Raw genomic sequence first — 22,122 nt, 5'->3', positions numbered from 1 at the left:
GTCTGATTTCCTCAACCACCATGAAGCGTTTCGTTTCAATTTAATTATGATTATCAAATTAGGTAGGGGCGTGTTGCAATCTGAGCCCTCAATCCCCTATTCAGACAAAGAATATTGGAAAAATATTTCCTCTGCAACCAATCTCGCCGTCCATTATAATTTAAAAAAGAAAAAAATCAACGGTGGTACATCCACCGGAGGGTGAAATAAGGAGCCTTCAGCTAAATATTAAATAACTTAAACATTCCATCAATCACACCACATACCATAAGATCTTTTCATTATCAATTATTTTCAAAGTTCAAAATAATTAACTAGCGATTCTAGAAAATAGTTAGAAAACACCATTTTAATCATTATAATCTAATTATTCTAAATTTCAAAAATTTATAGCCTCTAAATATTTTTCAATCTAACAAAAAAAATATTACTTTAAATATCCTATAATTTAAGCTAAATCTATTTATACATTCAAAATACAAATTTTAAATAATAAAAAATCATAACCTAAACCAATCTTATTTCCCATTCACAACCCACTTATACATTCAAAATAAAACTTTTAAACCATAAAAAAAAATCATAATCTAACCAAATCTTATTTCACTCCATTCAATCTTCAAAATGTAAAATAATTAAACAAAACTTCTTCTTACACCTCTATGAACAATAAACACTGGCATACTGGCATAGACTCTTCCCGTTATTGGTTTGGATGCTGGTGGGCGTGATTTCTTTCCCTCGAATGGCTTTATAAAAATCTGGAGGGCGATATTTTAGCAAATTTGAAGTTCTACACACACCCAAATCAGGTCGCTATTTTAGAAAATTTAACGTTCCATACACGCCCAAATCAGGGAGATATTTTAGAAAATATACAATTGAATACAAGCCCAAATTCTTAACGTTCCATACACGCCCGAATCAGGGCGATATTTTAGAAAATATACAATTGAATACAAGCCCAAATTCTCATCAAAGTTCTATGGCAGTGCCACAGTTTATTTGATAGAGCAAGAGATGTTTATTTCTATCATGAGCCCTGCTCAGTGTACTCTGCCAAGATTCTTCTCGGTAACAAGATGCGGTATGTGTTTATATATGTATGCTCATTGTATGAGAGTATTTTCATGGAGCTAAGCAATTGCCATGGAAGGTTATTGAGACAGGTCTGTGTGATGCAGCCATTGAGACCAAGAACAGATCTGATTTTGCCATAGAAGGGAGGAATTTGAGGTTGAGCCTGAAGAAGGAAGGGCGGGAGGTGCCCATTCTGAAGAATTGCTCCCTGCAGATTCCAGAGGGGCAGCTATGGATGCTTCTAGGCTCCAATGGATGTGGGAAATCAACTCTTCTCAAGGTAAGTGGAAACCCCAATTTATCACAACAATGTTGTCTTCCATTCTGCTGTGCTTTCGACAGCTAAAATCCGGAGAGCTTGCATCTTGTTATTGAGTTTTGGGTGCCTGTGGGCCACTTCGTACGTACAGATTAATTGGGATAAGGTTTCCAAGTAGCGTCGCACACATCATAACTTCTCAGAACATATAACTAAATGACAATTCGATTCAATAATATGCATTTTTTGCAACATATTGCAATTTTATGTACGCCTTCTCTCGGTGACATGGGAGGTCCAGACCTACCATTGTGTAATAAGGGACGGAACAGTGACCCGGGGCATGCTAACGAATTGGCCTTCTATTTTAATAATCTCCATTTAAGCGTTCTTTCGTTGGATCCTTTTCGGTGGTGATTTGGATAGTGCCCTGGGTCACTGATATCGCTTATGAGCCAACCTGTAAATTGCTAGGATATGGTTCACACAAAATTGTAAGCGGATGGCCTGGACCCTCAAAGCCAGTGCCTAATAAATATAGAGCTACATTATTTATAATTAAAATTAATTGGTATTTTTGAATATGTTACACTAGAGCGAGGAGTTAGTTCTACTGGTTATGGTCAATGTTGTTGGGCATTTGGTCAGTTCTGTGATAGGACATGCTTGGTAAGAATGCTCGTGTGTAAGGCACACTAGTAGATATCGACAGGTTCACTAGGGATGGCATCCACGAACATGGGAAAGCATTCCTTGGGTTTTCCCATGAGGTTTCATGACCATGGGAAAGCATTGCTTGAGTTTTCCCATGAGGTTTCATGATTTTACTATGTACGCCTTGACAGGTTCGCTAGGAATGGCATCCACAACCATGGGAAATCATTCCTTGGCTTCTCCATGAGGTTTCATTATTTTATTATGTACGCTTTCTCTCGGTGACATGGGAGGTCCATACCTGCCATTGTGTAATAAGGGACGGAACAGTGACCCGGGCCATGCCATTAATTGTCTTTCTATTTTAATAATCTCTATTTAAACGTTCTTTCCTTGGATCCTTTTTGGTGGTGATTTGGATAGTGCCCTGGGTCGCTGATATTGCTTATGAGCTAAACTGTAAATGGCTAGGATATGGTTTACACAAAATTGTCAGCGGCTGATGTGGAATCTCAAAGCCAGTGTCTAATAAATATACAGCTACATTATTTATAATTATGATTAATTGGCATTGTTAAATATTCTACACTAGTCTAGTCAAAGGAGTTAGTTCAACTGGTTGTAGTCAATGTTGTTGGGTACTTGGTCAGTTCTGTGTTAGGACGTGCCTGGTAGGAATGCCCTTGCGTAAGGCACACTAGTGGATATTGACAGGTTCACTAGGGATGGCATCCATGACCATGGGAAAGCATTCCTTGGATTAGAACATGAGGTTTTCTTGGAACAAAAAAAGAATTCTGTGCAGGTCTGGTCCTTTTTATTTTTCCATGTAATGCATTTTGCAGAGAAATCCACTGGGCACTTCCCCTCAATGCAAGGATGCTACCTAGGGTAAATCGGATTCTGTAGGAGCTCACCCATTGGGCACTTCCCCTCATTATAAGGACGTACTTGGGCTAAACTTGATTCTGTAGAAGCTCAAAGCTTTGTCAACAATATGCTCATTAAGAGCTTAACATGTCACTTGCAGGAATTGAACCTAGGTAGGGATGATAATACTCCTCTCAACTGCCTGGGCTAGGATCAGTTGACAATGCTAGTGTGCTCTGCATAGCTGCACAATATTCTTTTGTTATGATCTTGTTAATATTATGATAATATGATCTTTGTTGATAATATGTTCTTGCCATAATGGTGCTGTTAAAGTTTGGACAGTTGGACTTTTGTGCTCACACTAGGTGGTGCAATGGTAATTTTGGTTGGATTTGGTAGTCGAAACAGTTTTAAATTAGATCGTATGGCTTTTAATTCTTCAAGGCTAGTGCTAGTGGATCCTGTCCCTCAGCCTATTTCTTTTTGTGAGAAATGCTGATATACTTATTGTTGAGAAATCTAGGGCATTACAATTAGGAGATTTCTCTTTGATGATAACTGCTTGTGAATACTTTTTACTTCTTTAGATTAGCATCTTTTCTTTGCTTAGATTATTATAATATTCTTCTTCATCAAACAACTACCAAAGCATAAACAATAACGAGACAAGAGACACAGAATGTAGGCGATAAGCCAGGGCCAAAACCTCTCCAACTTGAGAGGAAAACCCAAATGAATTCTTCTTCTTATAGAAGTTTCAATTGACGAGTACCAAGACCAAGACTCTTGACACAACAACCTCTCCAAGACCAAGTCACAAGCCTTCTTGATTCAACTTCTTCTTCCTTGAGTCAACGATGGTCAAACTTCTTCCTTCTCCCACTAGCTTGGCTATCCTTCAGATTTCGGTCCCTTGGATCGGATCTGTAGCTCTCGGCCCTACTGCAGAAACCCTAGCACGTGTGGTTGACCAACTTTTGAACCTTGATCTTTTTCGCTTGGATGGTGTGACTTCTTATTACAATTCGGCTTGTAATTTGCTTATTTTCCTCCTTGATTCGGTTTCTTGGATAGCAGCAAGGCCTTCGACCTTTTCTACAATAGATGATTCTTCCTTCCTTCGCACATGTGGAGGTATTAGCCCTAAAAAAACCCAAAACAACTTGGCTTTCTCTTCTTCTTCCTTCGTTGGATGAGATGGCTCCTCTTGTGATCCTCGCTCTCCTTTTCTATTCTTCTTGTGCTTGATCAAGTAAGTGTGCAAATGAAGGTCGAGTCCTCTCTTTATATAGTGGACTGTCTCTCAAAATATGCCTATTTCTCCTTGTACATAGGTCGACATGCTAGTCTAGAAACATCTTCATCCTCTTAGAAGGTTGACATGAGGAATGGCTTGTGACAAGGTCTTGGAGGGTTATTAACACAATCAAAATTACCTTTTACAGTAGTAACATGTCTTCAATACATGACATTGACTCCCTAGACATAATGACTTAATGACCAACCCTAAAGGCTCACAATGGGAGCCTTAACTCTAAAATAAAATTCCTGGAGCATGAAACCCATGACTCAAGCATGAAGACCAAACCTAGTTACTCTTTTCAACACTCCCTCTTAACTAGGGAGGTATGCATAATCTATACAAGGTACTTGGACATTCTCAATCTGAAGAATTCTCATAAGAAGAGTCAGATTGGTAACCCATGTGTATAACATCATATCAACCAACATTGTTACATAGCAAGGCCTTGACTAACAACTCTATTTCTCCACAAGATTAGAGCTCAATGGTGGTGAGACCAATGATGTATAGACACCCTCATCACTGTCTCTCTTGGAACATACCCTACCCGGGTTCTCAAACTGTGTTCCACCAGGACTATTCTTATCTTGGATTCCCTGTCCTCAAAGAATATCGGTCCTTTACTGCCCTAACTCATCCTTAAAGAGTATTGGATGCCAGATGTTTAGCCAATCCTCCATTCTGTCTTCCCAAGTGAAGACATGAATGATGTGTCTATCTCTCCCTCAACTTGGAGGACATACCCATTCCACTAAAGGAATGTACCCATTCCTATAAAAGGATGTACCCAAGCTCCCTCTTAACTAGGGACTTGACCAAGCTCCCTCTTGACCAGGGACTTGTTTCCAACAGCTTTTCAGGTGGAGATCATGGGACAACCAACTGCTTGTATAACTCCTTCCTTTGATGTCATGAATTTCTTCTTTGTCATAGAGTCTACATCTTTGGGACTTCTTCGTAGGGCACAAACCATCCATCACTTTCATCCATGAGTCATGTGCGTCATGTCATCATTCCTTTCATTGGAAAGTGATTCACTAGTCCATATATGGCCTTCCTTCATGCCATATTTTCCTTAAGGATATTTCATCCTGCTACATGGGCATTAGTTGTGGAAGACATTCTCAACTCTTCCCTTTGGCAGCCCTGCATAAGCCCATCCATATATTATTCAAAATAAGAAATGAACATTAAATAAAAAATTTCCTTTGTGATGGTCTTTCATCATGACATCTTCCTGTTTGCATCAAGCAATCTGCATACATATTGACACGTCTCCAAAAGATATACATTGTCGAGGGTCTCCTTTTTTAGACTTCATCAGGGTCTTCATATCTTTCATGGAGATATCATAGTAAAATGTTTCAGTCCTTGGATGTTGATTGCCTTTTCCATGGTTGCATTTATTTATGATCTCTTCCTTTCTTTCTTCACACTCTTCCTTCCAAGAACTTACAATCAGAGTTCCTCCAGTTTTGTCAACCACCTCATATTTCATATGAGGACATATTATGTTGATTTCATCTAGTCAATGTGTGTCCCATGCCTTCCTGCATCCTTTCAAAGGAGGAGATTCCTTCTTTGATCATGCTCTCGAGATAGAGCATTCATCCATATTATCTGCAACCATATGACATGACTCTAGATTATAAAAAACAAGCATACATACCTCATTTTTTTTCTTTAGGCCATCTAGACTTCCTTCAATAACTTCCTTGACTGAAAGAACTTCAATTCCTTGATCTGCTTTACTTCTTTCAACATCATACCATCATCCCATGAATTCTTACAAGATGGAATTCTTGATGAAACCTTTGCTTTCATTTAAACGTTGGATCTTTCAATGAAGATTCCAATAGAGGATCTTGAGTATCCTCATTCAACAAATATTTTCTTTTAACTGATGTATGGTGAGTTTTGTACTATATGTCTTTTCATTCTCATAAGTACCACTTATGCTTCTAATAAGGTTACCTAGAGCTATATCCTTCCATGGGTGACTGCCATATATTTTTATTCCAGCTATCCTTCATGCTTCTCTATGATGATGTCACGGGCTCTTGCTTTCAATGCTTCTATGATTCTATGATGCATGCTATCATACTCCTTGGAGACTTATGATGGCCATATCTTACAACAGAAAACTTGAAAAGAACTAGGTGAGGAAGACTATCTCAATCATAGTAGAGATCTTTTACTTCCTCTTTCTTGGACTTCTTCTTTTCAGCTTCGTCCACTTCTTCAATGATATGGGCTTCTTCTCTTCCCCTTTTGTTATTGTCCCTCTTGAGCTTAGGACAATCTCTCTTGTAATGCCCATATTCCTGACATCCATAATATTGAACCTTGGTCATATTGCTCTTCTTCTCTGAGCACCAAACTTTTCAAATTTACCCTTTCTTTTTGTCATTGTAGCATATGCTTGATTTTGCTCACTTGATCCTACATCAGTTCTTGCCTTCAGCCTCGTTTCTTCAATCTTGCATAGTGACCAAAGATCCTCGAATGAAGTAGCTTCTTTCTGCCCATAAATGCTTGAAGTAAAGTTATCCCATTCCTCTGTTAGTGCATTTAGTACTACTGTAGTCATCTCTTTGTCAGACATTATTTTTCCCAGGTCTTGAAGTTGATCCCTTATTTCAGATATCCTCATAAAGTATGAGGCTACCCCTTCTTCCTATCCTTAGCTTGTAGAGTTCTTGCCTAAATTAGATAACTTCTCCTGCAGTTCTTACGGAAAACCACTCTACCAGTTTGTCATATATATCTTTTGAAGTTTCGAGTTTTGATACATATGGAATGAGGGGATCCTTGATGGATTCTGTTGTAGCTTATTTTTGCCTCTTGTATTTGGACCATGAACAATAAGGTAGTGAATTCTGCTTCAAGGGGTCTCGCAAGGGCTGTGGAAAAATCATCATCAATCAATAAACTTAGAGGATCTCAACGATGTTCCTCTGAAAATGAAGTTGTCATGGATGACCACCACTGGCATTTATATGACAAAGTTTGGCCACTTGTAAGTGAGATGAATGGAAAGGGGCCAAGCAAGAGAAGTGTAGCCTCAGCTTCAACAGGCCCATCTTTGGGTCGAAGAGCACGTGGTTTGGTAGAGTCCCTCAACATGCCAGCTATAGAAATGGCTACAGTAGTTGTATCTGGAGAGCTTAGTGCAGTTGTAAACATTAGTACAAGTAAGCTTGTTGACAAAGCTATCCGATTACGTGGAGAAAAGTGCCCAAGGATTCTATTCTGACTAGTTTTGCTGTACCTTTGCAAAGCTGATCTTGAATGAGCATTACGTTGTGTTCAACAATTTGTATCTCTTCTTCCATATCTTTTCTGAACCGACAATGAACAGATCAAGAACATGCTTCAACACTTTATTTGGTCCTTACTTGACGCGAGAGCACAAGTTGGGAGTCAAGATGATGGTGCTCGTTTTCATGTTATATCTCATTTGATACGAGAAACTGTAAAATATGGTAAGAGTATGCTAGCCATGAGCATTGCAGACAGAGATAACTTGGAGGATCCAAGCAACAGTCTGAGTGAAGCAGGGTCTGTTAACAATCTACTGCAACAGGATAGAGTTGTTGCAGCAGTGAAAGATGAAACAAACTACATAAAATCATGCATAGAAGAGTGCCTAAACAAGTGCAGGAACTATGTTCGGAGCTTGATGAGATATCTTATCTGGAACAATAACAGAAGAAAGATTTTGAGGATGAGCTGTAGAGTTTTTTCAAGTGATGGAAACCGCAGAAGTGCATCACGACTTACTTACTATGAAGATCAACAATCCGTAGCTAACAAGTGGTGCCACATGCTTAGGGAATTGACTGATGAAAGAGGGCCATGGTCAGCTACCCCTTTCCCAGACAATACATTGACATGGTGTAAGCTTGATAGAATAGAGGATCCATACTGTTGTAGGCTGAAACTCAAAAGGAACTATAATTTTGATTAACGTTGTTGTAATCCTCCATTTGCATGTGCCACAAGTGATTCTGAAGCAAGCAAACAAATTGATTATCTGCTTTCTAGTGAAAGAGGCCATTTTGAGGCCACGTTCTTGGTGAAGTCAAAAGTTTTCTGCTCAAGGGTTTGAGAGGAATTAGCGAAGAGGAAATTTTAGATCTTCCTTCAAATGAAGATGATGAACCCTCCAATGTTGGTTCAACTAGAAGTGAAATCAATGCTTCTTTACATCAAAATAGTGAACAAGTGGATCATACTGAAGATAAAGGAGATGATGGTATTTCACAATATAGGTAGGATCAGACCTCCAGCTACTCAGTGACAGGAGAGGATGAGGTCCTCCTTTCAGCTTCATGTATCCTTGTCACACCGAAGAGGAAAATGGCAAGCCATCTGGATGTTATGAAAAATTCTTTGCACTTCTATGTTGAATTTGTGGTGGAGGGAATAGGTGGATCACGCGTTTTAATAGTTTAGGTGGTTTAAATTATTCTAACCACCCTGATGAGGACCATGACAGAGGTTGCTTCCTACTCCACGGGGTGTAAGCATGATTGTGTAGAGTTTGGATAATCGTTTTGTACTTGCCGCAATAATGGATTGCAGGATATGTGTGTGGAATGCAATTCATGGTAGCGTAGTCCATTCTTTAATGGGTCACACTAAATCGACATATGTACTGGATGATGGGGAAACAAAATGCAGTGTGGATGAAGATGAGAACAACAAAGATGAAGATAGCAACAGTGCACATCTTCACAAGTCAAAAAGGAAGAAACGCAAGGTGGAGGGTGCGATGCTCACATTTTCAGGAAGATGTGTCAAGAAGAAATATATAGAAGAGACTACCGTGAAAAAATTCGTGTGAAACGAGTTGACTGAGTATGAATCATACGAGTACCAACGCTATTAAAGGTCCAAGACACTTAAATTCTAAATCAATGGACTCCCGAGAAGATAAGTAGCATGAAGTTTAATAAAGAGAGTGCCCCTTGTAGAGTGATTCAATGCGACATCACCATATTCATTTCCAGAAACCACCGAAGGTGTCCCCGTAAACGGTTTATGGTTTCGATTAGAACCTTGTGTATGACGATAAGGTTGGGACCCACATACAACTTTTCATTGTTATTCAACATACCATTATTCAACTTACCATCAACATGCGTTGCCTCTTCTCTTCCGACACGGATGCCAATACATCTACGACTTGAACGCACCTACTTCCAATTGCCAGCACTCATTTATGTAGATATTTTGTTTTTGAGTCAAAACTCAAATCATATTATGAACTTTTATAAATGGGTGGGTTTGTTTTTAAGAGTTTAATTGTAATATTATATACATTTTAATATGTATAATATATTGCTTTGTAATTTGAGCTTTCTTAAAAAGAGAAGCAATTTTATAACTGTTCTAAAATTTAGTTGTATAACTGATTAGACAGTTAGGTCCAAGGAAAGGAAATAAAAATGAGAAATCAATGATTGTAAAGGGTTCGGAAGGGCACAGTCACCCATGACTGGCAATGTAAACAAAATTCTCTCTGAAGTCTGAATGTGATATTGCAGTTTGATTTTAGCATTGGGAAGTTGCAATGATTATTTTCCGTTGTGTTTCAGCATTCAAATTTATGTATTTTCTTCTCTTGGACAGTGTAAGATGTAGATGGTGCTTTGGTTTAGATTTTAATGAATTTACTTAATTGTACTCATTAAAATTAATCTTGAAGCCCTTAATGAAGCGCTCCACATCCAGGAATCTCATTCATATTTTTCTTCTTCATCCATCATTCTTTCTACAGAGTTAAAGCACAGATTCTTAATTTCCTATGCCAAAGCTCTGTCTCTTCTATTTTCTGCTATACACCTTTACCCTACAATTCTCATAGCCTCTCTGGCCATTTTGCTTTAGAAGGCTAAGTTTTCAGAACTAGAAGCTTTGCTTGCAAGCCCTCATGGCTTGTCCTTCCATTGATTTTAATTGTTTTTAATTAATCTCAAGATGTCTGGGGCACGAGTTCCCCACAACCAGGAACTGTCTCCTAAGAATGACAACAGATTCTATGAGAATCTTTTGAGCCCTTACTTCCCCTTTCATAAACTTTGCAAGTGCTTGAGCATCTTCTTTTAGGTGATTGAACCCTTGACATGTTCCATGACCTCATTCTCAGTGAGATTTAGATTTGTCCTCTTCTTCCATGCAAGAAAGTTTGAAGCCCCAACCAACTTGTTTCTTTCCTTGCAAAAAGACATTTTGACAAATTCAGATGTAGACATAAATATACTTACTTGTGAAGATGCTTCTTCCACTTGCTACTTCTTTGAGTTTGATGATGAAATAGATAATAAAAAACTTCTTGATGAAGATAGTTCTATTCAAGAGTGATCCTTGACTCCACAGAGAGGGAGATCACTCTAGGTCTTTTGATAATGATGTCCTTGTTGATGATGACTTCTTGAAGATATGCTGATGCTTTTTGGATGATCTTCTTCAAGGATAAGGATTTTCTTTTGAGATGAAATCCTTACTTCAACGAGAGGGAGATTGCCTTAGAATTTTTGATGATGATGACAACGTCCTTGATCTTGCTTCTCTTCAAGTTACTTTGATTTGTAGATCTTTTCAACTTGGGTAGATGTAGGGTCTTGGCCTTTGATTTGAGCGATGATCCCAGTATTTCTTCCGGTGTAGACTTCCTTTTTTTTGTTTGATCTAGGGTTTTGACACTTCTTTTAACTTCAAGATGTTCTTCTAGATTTGCTTGATGCCCTTTGGTCCTTTAATGCTTGAGTGTCCCTTGATGTAATGTCCTTCCTTGATTTTTTCACCTTAGTTCTGGTACCATGTTGAGAAATCTAGGGCATTACAATTAGGAGATTTCTCCTTGATGATAACTGCTTGTGAATGCTTTTTACCTCTACAGATTAGGATCTTTTCTTTACTTAGATTATTATAGTATTCTTCTTCATCAAACGACTACCAAAGAATAAACAATAAAGAGACAAGAGACACAGAATGTAGGCTATCAGCAAGGGCGAAAACCTCTCCAACTTGAGAGGAAAATCCAAACAAATTCTTCTTCTTATAGAAACTTCAATTGACGAATACCAAGACCAAGACCCTTGACACAACAACCTCTCCAAGACCAAGTCACAAGCCTTCTTGATTCAACTTCTTCTTCCTTTGAGTCAACAATGGTCAAACTTCTTCCTTCTCCCACTAGCTCGACTACCCTTCAGATTTTGGTCCCTTGGATTAGATCTGCAGCTCTTAGCACTACTGCAGAAACCATAGCACGTGTGGTTGACCAACTTTTGAACCTTGATCTTCTTTGCTTGGATGGTATGACTTCTTATTACAATTCGACTTGTAATCTACTTATTTTCTTCCTTGATTCGGTTTCTTGGATAACAACAAGACCTTTGACCTTTTCTACAATAGATGATTCTTCCTTCCTTTGCACATGTGGAGGTATTAGTTGTTGAATTTTCTAAGTCTATCTGTTAGAAAATTAATCTGTATTCTGCTGGTTTATTTCTTCTACTTGTTTAAAATTGAACAAGTTATTTAATACATTAAATACCAAAATAAACACAATACAGTCACAACATCTACAGATCATCAACTGAAAGAAAACTAGCACACAAGTGACACTGTTATTTTGAATCAATGTCCCCGGAAAAATCCAATGAGGGAAAACCGGTGCAGCGATTCAGAGGGTTATATTATTATGCAGTCTATCTGAGTACAACTGGGTGCCTAACTAGCTCACCCGACAGAGAAAAATACACGACAACAATACCTCTATATTCGGAAACAGGTATTCAGAAAACCTGTCCCACGAAACCATCTCCAGCACAACTGAAGCTCAGTGCTGGCCCTTCTGGCCTCTGTGTTAGCCCCATGACCCTCTGTGTCAGCCCTCTGAGGTACTGCACAGCCTCTGGGAGCCTCTGCGTCACTCCCTCTGCCCTCTGCATGGATGACACAGTCTCTCTGGGATCTGCGTAGCCTGGACTGACTGCTGCTCTCGCTCTCTCTACTTCTGTGCTAGTCTCCCAGTATTGTCCTTGCTTCTCTGCCTCTTACTCACTGCGCCTCGCTGTTGATCACTGATTCAACTTTGCTTAGCAACCCCGCTCTAGCAAAATGAACGACTAATCCCTCTGGTGTGTTCTCCAACTGACCCTCAAGCCTCTTCTTATAATTTTCTCGTTGGTCTATCAACGACCGAGATTAAATCTCTAATCAACACCTAAGATTAGATTTGGCTTGATCCATGACTTTTTGAACCTTCTAACCCAGTATTATATTAATACCCATTAATATTTTATTTTTCCTAAGTTTAGACTTAGGAACTCCATTAAAAATATTAATTATTTTAATATCTCCCAAACCAGTTAGAATCTTCCCAAACCATTTCTGGGTCTTAGAGATCTCATGTGCTTTAGCCTCTCCACCAATTTTCATGGCTAGAGCACATCCGATGCTACCCCAAATCAACAGTCCCTCTTAGCGAGGACTGTGCTCTAGTAATACTCCACACTGAGCATTACCCTGATCATCCGACACCAGTCCCTGTGCTGATGCTAGGCCTCCCCGCCCAACATCCTCTGCACTGCTGCATCCTGTACTGTTGCCCATGGCCCTGCCACTGCCACTACTGCATTCGTACGACAACTCCCTCTGCATCCGTGCTGCTGCTGGTCCATCCTCCCAGCACTGCATCCCCTCTCATCACGCTGCATCGTGCTACTGCATACTGCTACTGCACTGCAACTTAGTTAATGAGAAGTAAGTAACTGATCCACTTAATTTTTGACATCCCTGTCAGGCTAGAAACACTCCCGATGCTGAAGCTCCCTCTGCCGCTAACAAGTGCTCCCTCTACTGACCTTTGCGTTGCTGCAACAACTCCCTACATCTCGCATCGTTGCACAACTCTTTGTGACATCCTGGACTGGTGCAACACTCCCATGCCTCTCGCACTATTGCAACCTGCTACCCTTGCGCTGCCTGAGGGCTCCTGCACTATAGCACTCTATGCTGCTTCATCCGCATCTGTCTCTACCGACATCCGCTAGTCCTGCTACTCCTCTTCAGGGCTCCCGTAGCAAGGTATAATCCAAGAGGTTGGGTACCTCGAGGATCCTGCCCCTCATCGCCTGTAGTCCCCTTGACTACAGCTCGATGTCTCCCCACTTCTTCTTAAGTGGCACATGAGCACTCATGGTACAATCGTCATCCTCCTCGACTTCTTTCTCCGCCTTCGCTGGCGTTGCCTTCGAGTCAGAAGCCTCTCCCTTACTCTTCTTCCTCGGACACTGGTTCGCAAAATGACCCAGTTCCCCACAATGGAAGCACTTGACCTTGGGGAGGTCCTTCTTCTTTCTCTTCTCCTGCTTTCCCGCAGATGTTAGAGCCACATCCTCTTCTTCCTCCTTCTTGATCTTGACCCCTTTGCCGCTACTCGCCGCCTTGGTCAGCCGTCTCTTCTTGACGAAGAGCCACCTACAGTTCTTCCCAATCTGGAAGACTCGTCCTGCCCAGTATGCTCTGGACAAATACCTCCCAATCCTCGGAGATTATGTTAAGTGCGGTCCTCACCATCAATTCCTCATCCGGTGTGGCCCCTATGGAAGTTAGTTGGTCGCGGATCTCCTTCAACTAACCGAGGAAGACATTTATCCGCTCTCCCTTCTGCATCTGGTATGCCCTTAGCTGATTCTCTAGGAGCATCTTCCTCTGCACGAAAGTATGCTGGTACAATGTCTTCAAAGTGTCCCACATCTCCTTTGCCATTTCTTTATCGGCAATATGTGTTACCACATGATCCATGACCCCATCAAGGATGATGCACTTTGCCTTAGCCATTGCCTCCTCATATCTATCATTTGTTGCCAGGTCAATTGGGATAGCCATCGTTCTCAAGGCGAAGCCCTTGATGCGATGTCTGTCTAGAATGGACAAGATCTTGGCCTTCCAGGCCACAAAGTTGGACGCTCTGTCTAGCGTGTCTTGATCTCTCAGCCCATTCACGGCTATCTCTCTGCTTTCAACTCCTCCGAGTCTCTCTACTTCTCGTCTGGAAGTTCTTGGTTCGACTCCTCCGAGTCTCTCTACTTCCCGTTTGGAAGTTCTCTTCTGGACTCCCTCTGAGTCCCATTTCCCTCCTTGAAATCCTTCTGCCAACATCAAGTTGCCCCACTTCGATCGTCTGTGTAACTGCAACACTGATCTAGATTCCTTGGCTAGAAATCCGCCTCGACAGCAACTCCCTCTACCTTGGTCTTGCCCTTTTAGGTACTGTTCTAACCATAGTACCCCACCAGCTTTGCTTCACAAACTACCCACAGCCTCCTATGCCCCAGCAACTGAAGGATTGAGTCTCTTGGCTCTGCATAATCCCGACACTAGCAAAACAACTCCCTCAGCCAACTGCGTCAGCCCAGCTGGCCTTTGTGTGGCTCCGCCTGAGCCTATTTCTGCCCTCCTCAGCCTCTACGCTGCCTCTCTTTGGCCCAAACTGATGACGCAATCCTTCTGTGTCACTCCTTCCTCTGTTGCTTTCTGCAAGGATCAGCTCTATCACTTGGGATAACTGAATTTGCTGCAAATGCTCTGCTAAGCTGATGCCTTTAGTTTTCCTGTGATCTGCAACCACGCTCTAATACCATGTTGAATTTTCTAAGTCTATCCGTTAGAAAATTAATTTGTATTCTGCTGGTTTATTTCTTCTACTTGTTTAAAATCGAACAAGTGATTAATGCATTAAATACCGAAATAAACACAATACAGTCACAACATCTACAGATCATCAACTGAAAGAAAACAAGCACACAAGTGACACAGTTATTTTGGATCATTGTCCCCGGAAAAACCCAATGTGGGAAAATCGTTGCAGCTATTCAGAGGGTTATATTATTATGCAGTCTATTTGAGTACAACTGGGTGCCTAACCGGCTCACCTGATAGAGAAAAATACACGGCAACAATACCTTTATATTTGAAAATAGGTATTCAGAAAACCTGTCCCGCGAAACCCTCTCCGGCACAACTGAAGCTCAGCGCTGGCCCTTCTGGCCTCTGCATCAGCCTCCTGCTGACCTGTGTCAGCCCCAGGACCCTTTGTGTCAGCCCTCTGAGGTATTGCGCAACCTCTGGGAGTCTCTGCATCACTCCCTTTGCCCTTTGCGTGGATGACATAGTCTCTCTGGGCTCTGTGTTGCCTCCGCGTGGATGACACAATCTCTCTAGGCTTTGCGTAGCCTGGACTGATTGTTGCTCTCACTCTCTCTGCTTCTGTGCTGGTCTCCCAGTATTGTCCTTGCCTCTCTGCCTCGTACTCACTGCCCCTCGCTGCTGATCATTGATTCAACTTTGCTTAGCAACCCCGCTCTAGCAAAATGAATCACTGATCACTTTGGTGTGTTCTCAAACTGACCCTCAAGCCTCCTCTTATACTTTTCTCATTGGTCCATCGACTGAGATTAAATCTCTAATCAACGGCTAAGATTAGATTTGGCTTGATCCATGACTTTTGGAACTTTCTAACCCTGTGTTATATTAATACCCATTAATATTTTATTTTTCCTAAGTTTAGACTTAGGAACTCCATTAAAAATATTAATTATTTTAATATCTCCCAAACCGGTTAGAATCTGCCCAAACCATTTCTGGGTCTTGGAGATCTCATGTGCTTTAGCCCCTCCACCAATTTTCATGCCTAGAGCACATCCGATGCTACCCCAAATCAACACTGGTATCGAAGCAACTACCAAAGCATAAACAATAAAGAGACAAGAGACACAGAATGTAGGTGATCAGCCAGGGCCAAAACCTCTCCAACTTGAGAGGAAAACCCAAACGAATTCTTCTTCTTATAGAAACTTCAATTGACGAGTACCAAGACCAAGACCCTTGACACAACAAACTCTCCAAGACCAAGTCACAAGCCTTATTGATTCAACTGCTTCTTCCTTTGAGTCAACGATGGTCAAACTCCTTTGAGTCAACGATGGTCTAACGCTCCTTCTCCCACTAGCTCGATTACCCTTCAGATTTCGGTCCCTTGGATCAGATTTGTAGCGCTCAGTGCTATTGCAGAAACCCTAGCATGTGTGGTTGACCAACTTTTGAACCTTGATCTTCTTCGCTTGGATGGTATGACTTCTTATTACAATTCATCTTGTAATCGGCTTATTTTCCTCCTTGATTCGGTTTCTTGGATAGCAACAAGACCTTTGACCTTTTCTGCAATAGATGATTCTTCCTTCCTTTGCACGTGTGGAGGTATTAGCCCTAAAACGAACCCAAAACAACTTGGCTTTCTCTTCTTCTAGATTTGCTTGATGCCCTTTGGTCCTTTAATGCTTGAGTGTCCCTTGATTTTGTCACCTTAGCTCTGATACCATGTTGAGAAATCTAGGGCATTGCAATTAGGAGATTTCTCTTTGATGATAACTGCTTGTGAATGCTTTTTACTTCTTTAGATTAGCATCTTTTCTTTACTTAGATTATTATAGTATTCTTCTTCATCACACAACTACCAAAGCATAAACAATAAAGAGACAAGAGGCACAAAATGTAGGCGATCAGCCAGGGCCAAAACCTGTCCAACTTGAGAGGAAAACCCAAACGAATTCTTCTTCTTATAGAAACTTCAATTGACGAATACTAAGACCAAGACCCTTGACACAACAACCTCTCCAAGACCAAGTCACAAGTCTTCTTGATTCAACTTCTTCTTCCTTTGAGTCAACAATGGCCAAACTCTTCCTTCTCCCACTAGCTCGACTACCCTTCAGATTTCGGTCTCTTGGATCAGATCTGCAGCTCTCAGCGCTACTGCAGAAACCCTAGCATGTGTGGTTGACCAACTTTTGAACCTTGATCTTCTTCGCTTGGATGGTATGACTTCTTATTACAATTCGGCTTGTAATCTTCTTATTTTCCTCCTTGATTCGGTTTCTTGGATAGCAGTAAGACCTTTGACCTTTTCTGCAATAGATGATTCTTCCTTCCTTCGCCTGTGTGGAGCTATTAGCCCTAAAACGAACCCAAAACAACTTGGCTTTCTCTTCTTCTTCCTTCTTCTGCAATAGATGATTCTTCCTTCCTTCGCCTGTGTGGAGGTATTAGCCCTAAAATGAACCCAAAACAACTTGGCTTTCTCTTCTTCTTCCTTCGTTGGATGAGATTGCTCCTCTTGTGATCTTCACTCTCCTTTTCTATTGTTCTTGTGCTTGATCAAGTAAGTGTGCAAATGAAGGTCGAGTCCTCTCTTTATATCGTGGACTGTCTCTCAAAATAGGCCAACTTCTCCTTGTACATAGGTCGACATGCTAGCCTAGAAACATCTTCATCCTCTTAGAAGGCCGACATGAGGAATGGCTTGTGACAAGGTCTTGGAGGGTTATTAACACAATCAAAATTACCTTTTACAATATGTAACATGTCTTCAATATATGACATTGACTCCCTAGACTTTTTGACTTGATGACCAACCCTAAAGGCTCACAATGGGAGCCTTAACTCTAAAATAAAATTCCTTGAGATGAAACCCATGACACAAGCATTACAAAATAATTTTAAATATCTTCTTTATATCAATTACATAAAATCATAATTGCACATGTCATTATGAAGACCGAACCTAGTTACACTTTTCAACACTTATTTTGTTTTTGAAATGCTACATATGTTACTTTATAGAACAAATAAGTATAACTTTGAACAAAAAAATTATATCACATGAACAACAGGGGTTCTGGGATCCTGCCCAAAAAGAGCCAAAAGAGTAAGCATATGAACTTTGTATAAAATGATAACATTCACAAGCTATTTATGTGCATAAACACATGAGAATGAAGCACATGGGGGGTTTGTATGAAGGTCCTGACTCCTATGCTTGCATAAAAGTGTTGCAGCTTACTGGTTAACTCACACAAGGAGAGATAAGTGCTTGCGGTTCTTTTTTTTTAAATATCTAAGAAAGAATGGACCTGGTTTTGTAAAAATTGTGTTTTATTTAAGTCTCAGTCAAAAGCTATTGCTATGTTTAGAGAAAACAACGTGGATTTATAATACAAGTGAGAACTTATTTGTACGCTAAAGCCAATTAAAACTCATGGCTTATGGAATATGGTACATAGTGTTTTTATTGAAAGAGAGAAGCAATGCTCGGGTGATTAATTTCTTTGATAAAAGGATTCCCTCTAGAGTATAATAGTGTGTTATTTTCTAGACTGCAAATATCAACATTCTTATCAGTCGAGTCACTAAAACCAAAATTCACAAATGACTAAAACCATATCAAGTAGTTAAGCAGTTGAGTCAAAATAATGGAGTCCACAAAAATGAGGAATAATGAGGCCATGAATTACTGGTCAATGACACAATTTCATTGAAACACAACATAAAAACAAACTAAAGGAGCCAATGCAATATAGGAGAGCGAGGTCATAAATTGCAGATCAACAACACAAAATTGTATTAAAGTATAAATGATAACACATAAAGAGTGAAATTGATCACCGTCAATCTCCTCCTAGGGTTACCAGAGCCAAGTTCTCTCAACGCAGGGCACCCCCAAGTGGACATTATTAGGTTTTGCATTGGTACTTTCATAGTTATTGATGATGGTGATGTTCTCTGTTTCATTTCTACATCTACTGCTGGGAAGAGTACAATGTAGTATCGTTCTCTTTATATAAACTTGCTTTCACATTGCTTATTTTTCTGTTTTATCTATTTCATTTTGGTATTTAGGAGTTGCTGTGGTCCTCTGACTATACTGATAGGACTTGTACTCTTTAGTTCCATTGATCTATTTTGGTTATTCTTGGACATGAATAAAATTAATATTGCAAAAATGGACCTAAGAACAATGTAGAAAATCCACGAAATTCTGCAACTGCTAATATGAACAACCTGAAATCTAATTTCTTTTCATATAGACACATAATTTCTCCACTTATTTTGCAGTGGAATAGGAACATAAATAAGTACACAATCACACAATTTTTCTAGGGGGGCAAATCCTCTGCTCGCTTGAGAATTTTATTGAAGAAATTTGAGCAATAGATCTCTTACAAATACAACAACTTTCAATCTGAAAACAACCTTGTTTTCCTGCCTTGAACCAGGCTTGAAAGCAAGATTGCTGATCCTTGCCTCCTAATTTATTGAAAGGGAGAAGCAATGCTCGGGTGATTAATTTCTTTGATAAGAGGATTCCCTCTAGAGTATAACAGTGTGTTATTTTCTAGACTGCAAATATCAACATCCTTATCAGTTGAGTCACTAAAACCAAAATTCACAAATGACTAAAACCATATCAAGTAGTTAAGGAGTTGAGTCAAAATAAAGGAGTCCACAAAAATGAGGAATAATGAGGCCATGAATTACTGGTCAATGACACAATTTCATTGAAACACAACATAAAAACAAACTAAAGGAGCCAATGCAATATAGGAGAATGAGGTCATAAATTGCAGATCAACAACACAAAACTGTATTAAAGTATAAATGATAACACATAAAGAGTGAAATTGATCACTCTCAATCTCCTCCTAGGGTTACCAGAGCCATGTTCTCACAACGCAGGGCACCCCCAAGTGGACATTATTAGGTTTTGCATTGGTACTTTCATAGTTATTGATGATGATGATGTTCTCTGTTTCATTTCTACATCTACTGCTGGGAAGAGTACAATGTAGTATTGTTCTCTTTATATAACCTTGCTTTCGCATTACTTATTTTTCTGTTTTATCTATTTCATTTTGGTGTTTAGGAGTTTCTGTGGTCCTCTGACAATACTGATAGGGCTTGTACTCTTTAGTTCCATTGATCTATTTTGGTTATTCTTGGACATGAGTAAAATTAATATTGCAAAAATGGACCTAGGAACAATGTAGAAAATCCACGAAATTCTGCAACTGCTAATATGAACAATCTGAAATCTAATCTCTTTTCATATAGACACATAATTTCTCAACTTATTTTGCAGCGGAATAGGAACAGAAATAAATACACAATCACACAATTTCAACAACACAATTTTTCTAGGGAACCCAACTGGGAAAGCCCTCTGCTCGCTTGAGAATTTTATTGAAGAAATTTGAGCAATAGATCTCTTACAAATACAACTTGTTTCAATCTGAAAACAATCTTGTTTTCCTTCCTTGAACCAGGCTTGAAAGTTGAAACCCTTGCAAGATCGCTGATCCTTGCCTCCTAAATTTATGCACATAAGCTTCTCTTGGCACACCTTTCTCTCACAAGCCTCAACACACGAGCACCAACCTGTGCTTTCTACTGCCTTGTCTCACCAACTCGTGCTCACAAGACAATGAATCAAATTGTGCCTTTGTTCCTTCTTTTAAAGCAATTTGAATGATTAAGTTTAGTGAGTTTCTAATTAAGAAGTTTGCTCTAGAATGATTTGGACCTCGTAAATTTGACCAAAAACCAAAGGATGTGAAATTTTACCCACATACTATATGCAATATTAGGTCTCTAGAGTCCAAAGATATGACCAAATCAAAAAAATCCCATGGCTAAGAATAGATCAAAAATCTATGGTTGTTGACATGGAAAATTTTAGGGGCTAATGTTCACCTAGTAGGCTAATTTTCCATGATTTTTCCACAAAAAAGATTTGCCAATTTCCAATTTTTATAAAAGATGATTTGCCCAAATTTTAGAATATAAAATTATTTTACCTTAAAAATTGCCAACATTATAGAGAGACTATATATAAAATCATTATAAATTTGAAGAATTTTACAAATATATCAATAAATATTTCATAGTTTGCATATTAGGGATTAGTGAGATTCACCAATGTTTTTAAACTTCAAGAAAATTTTCCATCCTTAAAATTTTCCTTGGTCTCTGTTTGTCACCAAGTTTCACATTCATGCTACAGTCTATCTTGGGTATTGACTCTTGAGAACACGATTTTTCTGAAAATTCAAAATTTATATTTTTAGGCTTCAGGTTGACCAAGTTTGATTGTCTTTGACCAAGGCCAAAACTACCTTGGAAAGTCATGAAATGGAATGCCATGCCCATCTCTTTGTAGGGTGTCCAAATCTACTTTCAGATATCAAGAAGATAAAATTTCTAAAAATAGAATGAAAATATTGTGTCCCAAAAACTGCCATTGGCTGCTGAAAAGATCAAGCTTCTAAATATGGAAACTGCTAAAACTTGCTGAATGAAGATTCTGAAAATGCTGGTTTCACTGCCCTCATATTCCGGTTTATCTTCCAAAATCTGAATCTTGCTTTGATGCATGGGGAAAACATGCAAAAAATGGACTTAGAAGGCTGAACTGGAAACCTGCAAAAAATAGCACAACATGTGCTGTCCTCCTCAAACATGATCTCTGGATGCTCTCCAACCACTCATACAATGCAATTATGGCACAAGGTTTGGCTGAAATAAGATTTGCAACAATGTAACTATATGGCCAAGGTATTCTTGAACTGTCGATGCAGAATGGTGAACTCCATAATCTTGAGTTCACCCCATGTAATGTTCACAAACAATTAATGCTGAATGGTAGGCTTTGTAATGTTGAGCTTGCCTCCTTTTTGTGTAAACAAATCTGGTGTTAACAAGCTGGTTCAGGGAAGCTTAATGATTTTTGTCAATGCTTGGATTGCCAAATAGGTTGAGCTTTTCGTTATGTTAAAAAATTTGTGTAAATAATTTTAAATTTTGAACTATTTTTATTTGATTTGTTCATCTAACTCAAATTTTGTTAAGTTTTCAGCTTGTTTTATGTTGAGAAAGTATTTGGATGAGTTGTACTATTCTTATTCCTTTTGGTATTCATATCATGCTCAATTGGCTATAGGAAACGGTGAGAGGGGGATGAATCAATATTTCTCATCAATTAGTTAATTTTAACTTCACATAGCATTGATGGTTATTAGCATTAGATAAACATAAAGCAATC

At 39.4% G+C, this 22,122-nt stretch overlaps 1 protein-coding gene across 1 annotated transcript in view; it reads left to right on the top strand.

Annotated features, from left to right (window-relative positions):
* The first annotated feature begins 705 nt into the window (after nt 1-705).
* The window catches only part of LOC149160278 (ABC transporter I family member 10-like), a 165,946-nt gene continuing 144,529 nt past the window's right edge, over nt 706-22,122 (top strand). Inside the window, exons 1-2 of the mRNA XM_089436681.1 lie at nt 706-1,087; nt 1,185-1,360. Of these exons, the coding sequence (XP_089292807.1) occupies nt 1,021-1,087; nt 1,185-1,360 (243 nt within the window). The 5' untranslated portion in view covers nt 706-1,020. The remainder of the gene's footprint in view (nt 1,088-1,184; nt 1,361-22,122) is intronic.

This window comes from Pinus tabuliformis, chromosome 5_2 (genome assembly GCF_031772625.1).
Source record: "Pinus tabuliformis cultivar Carrire ecotype Pingquan chromosome 5_2, CPIR1, whole genome shotgun sequence".
NCBI lineage: Eukaryota > Viridiplantae > Streptophyta > Pinopsida > Pinales > Pinaceae > Pinus > Pinus tabuliformis.
This window is presented reverse-complemented; position numbering and strand designations above follow the sequence as displayed.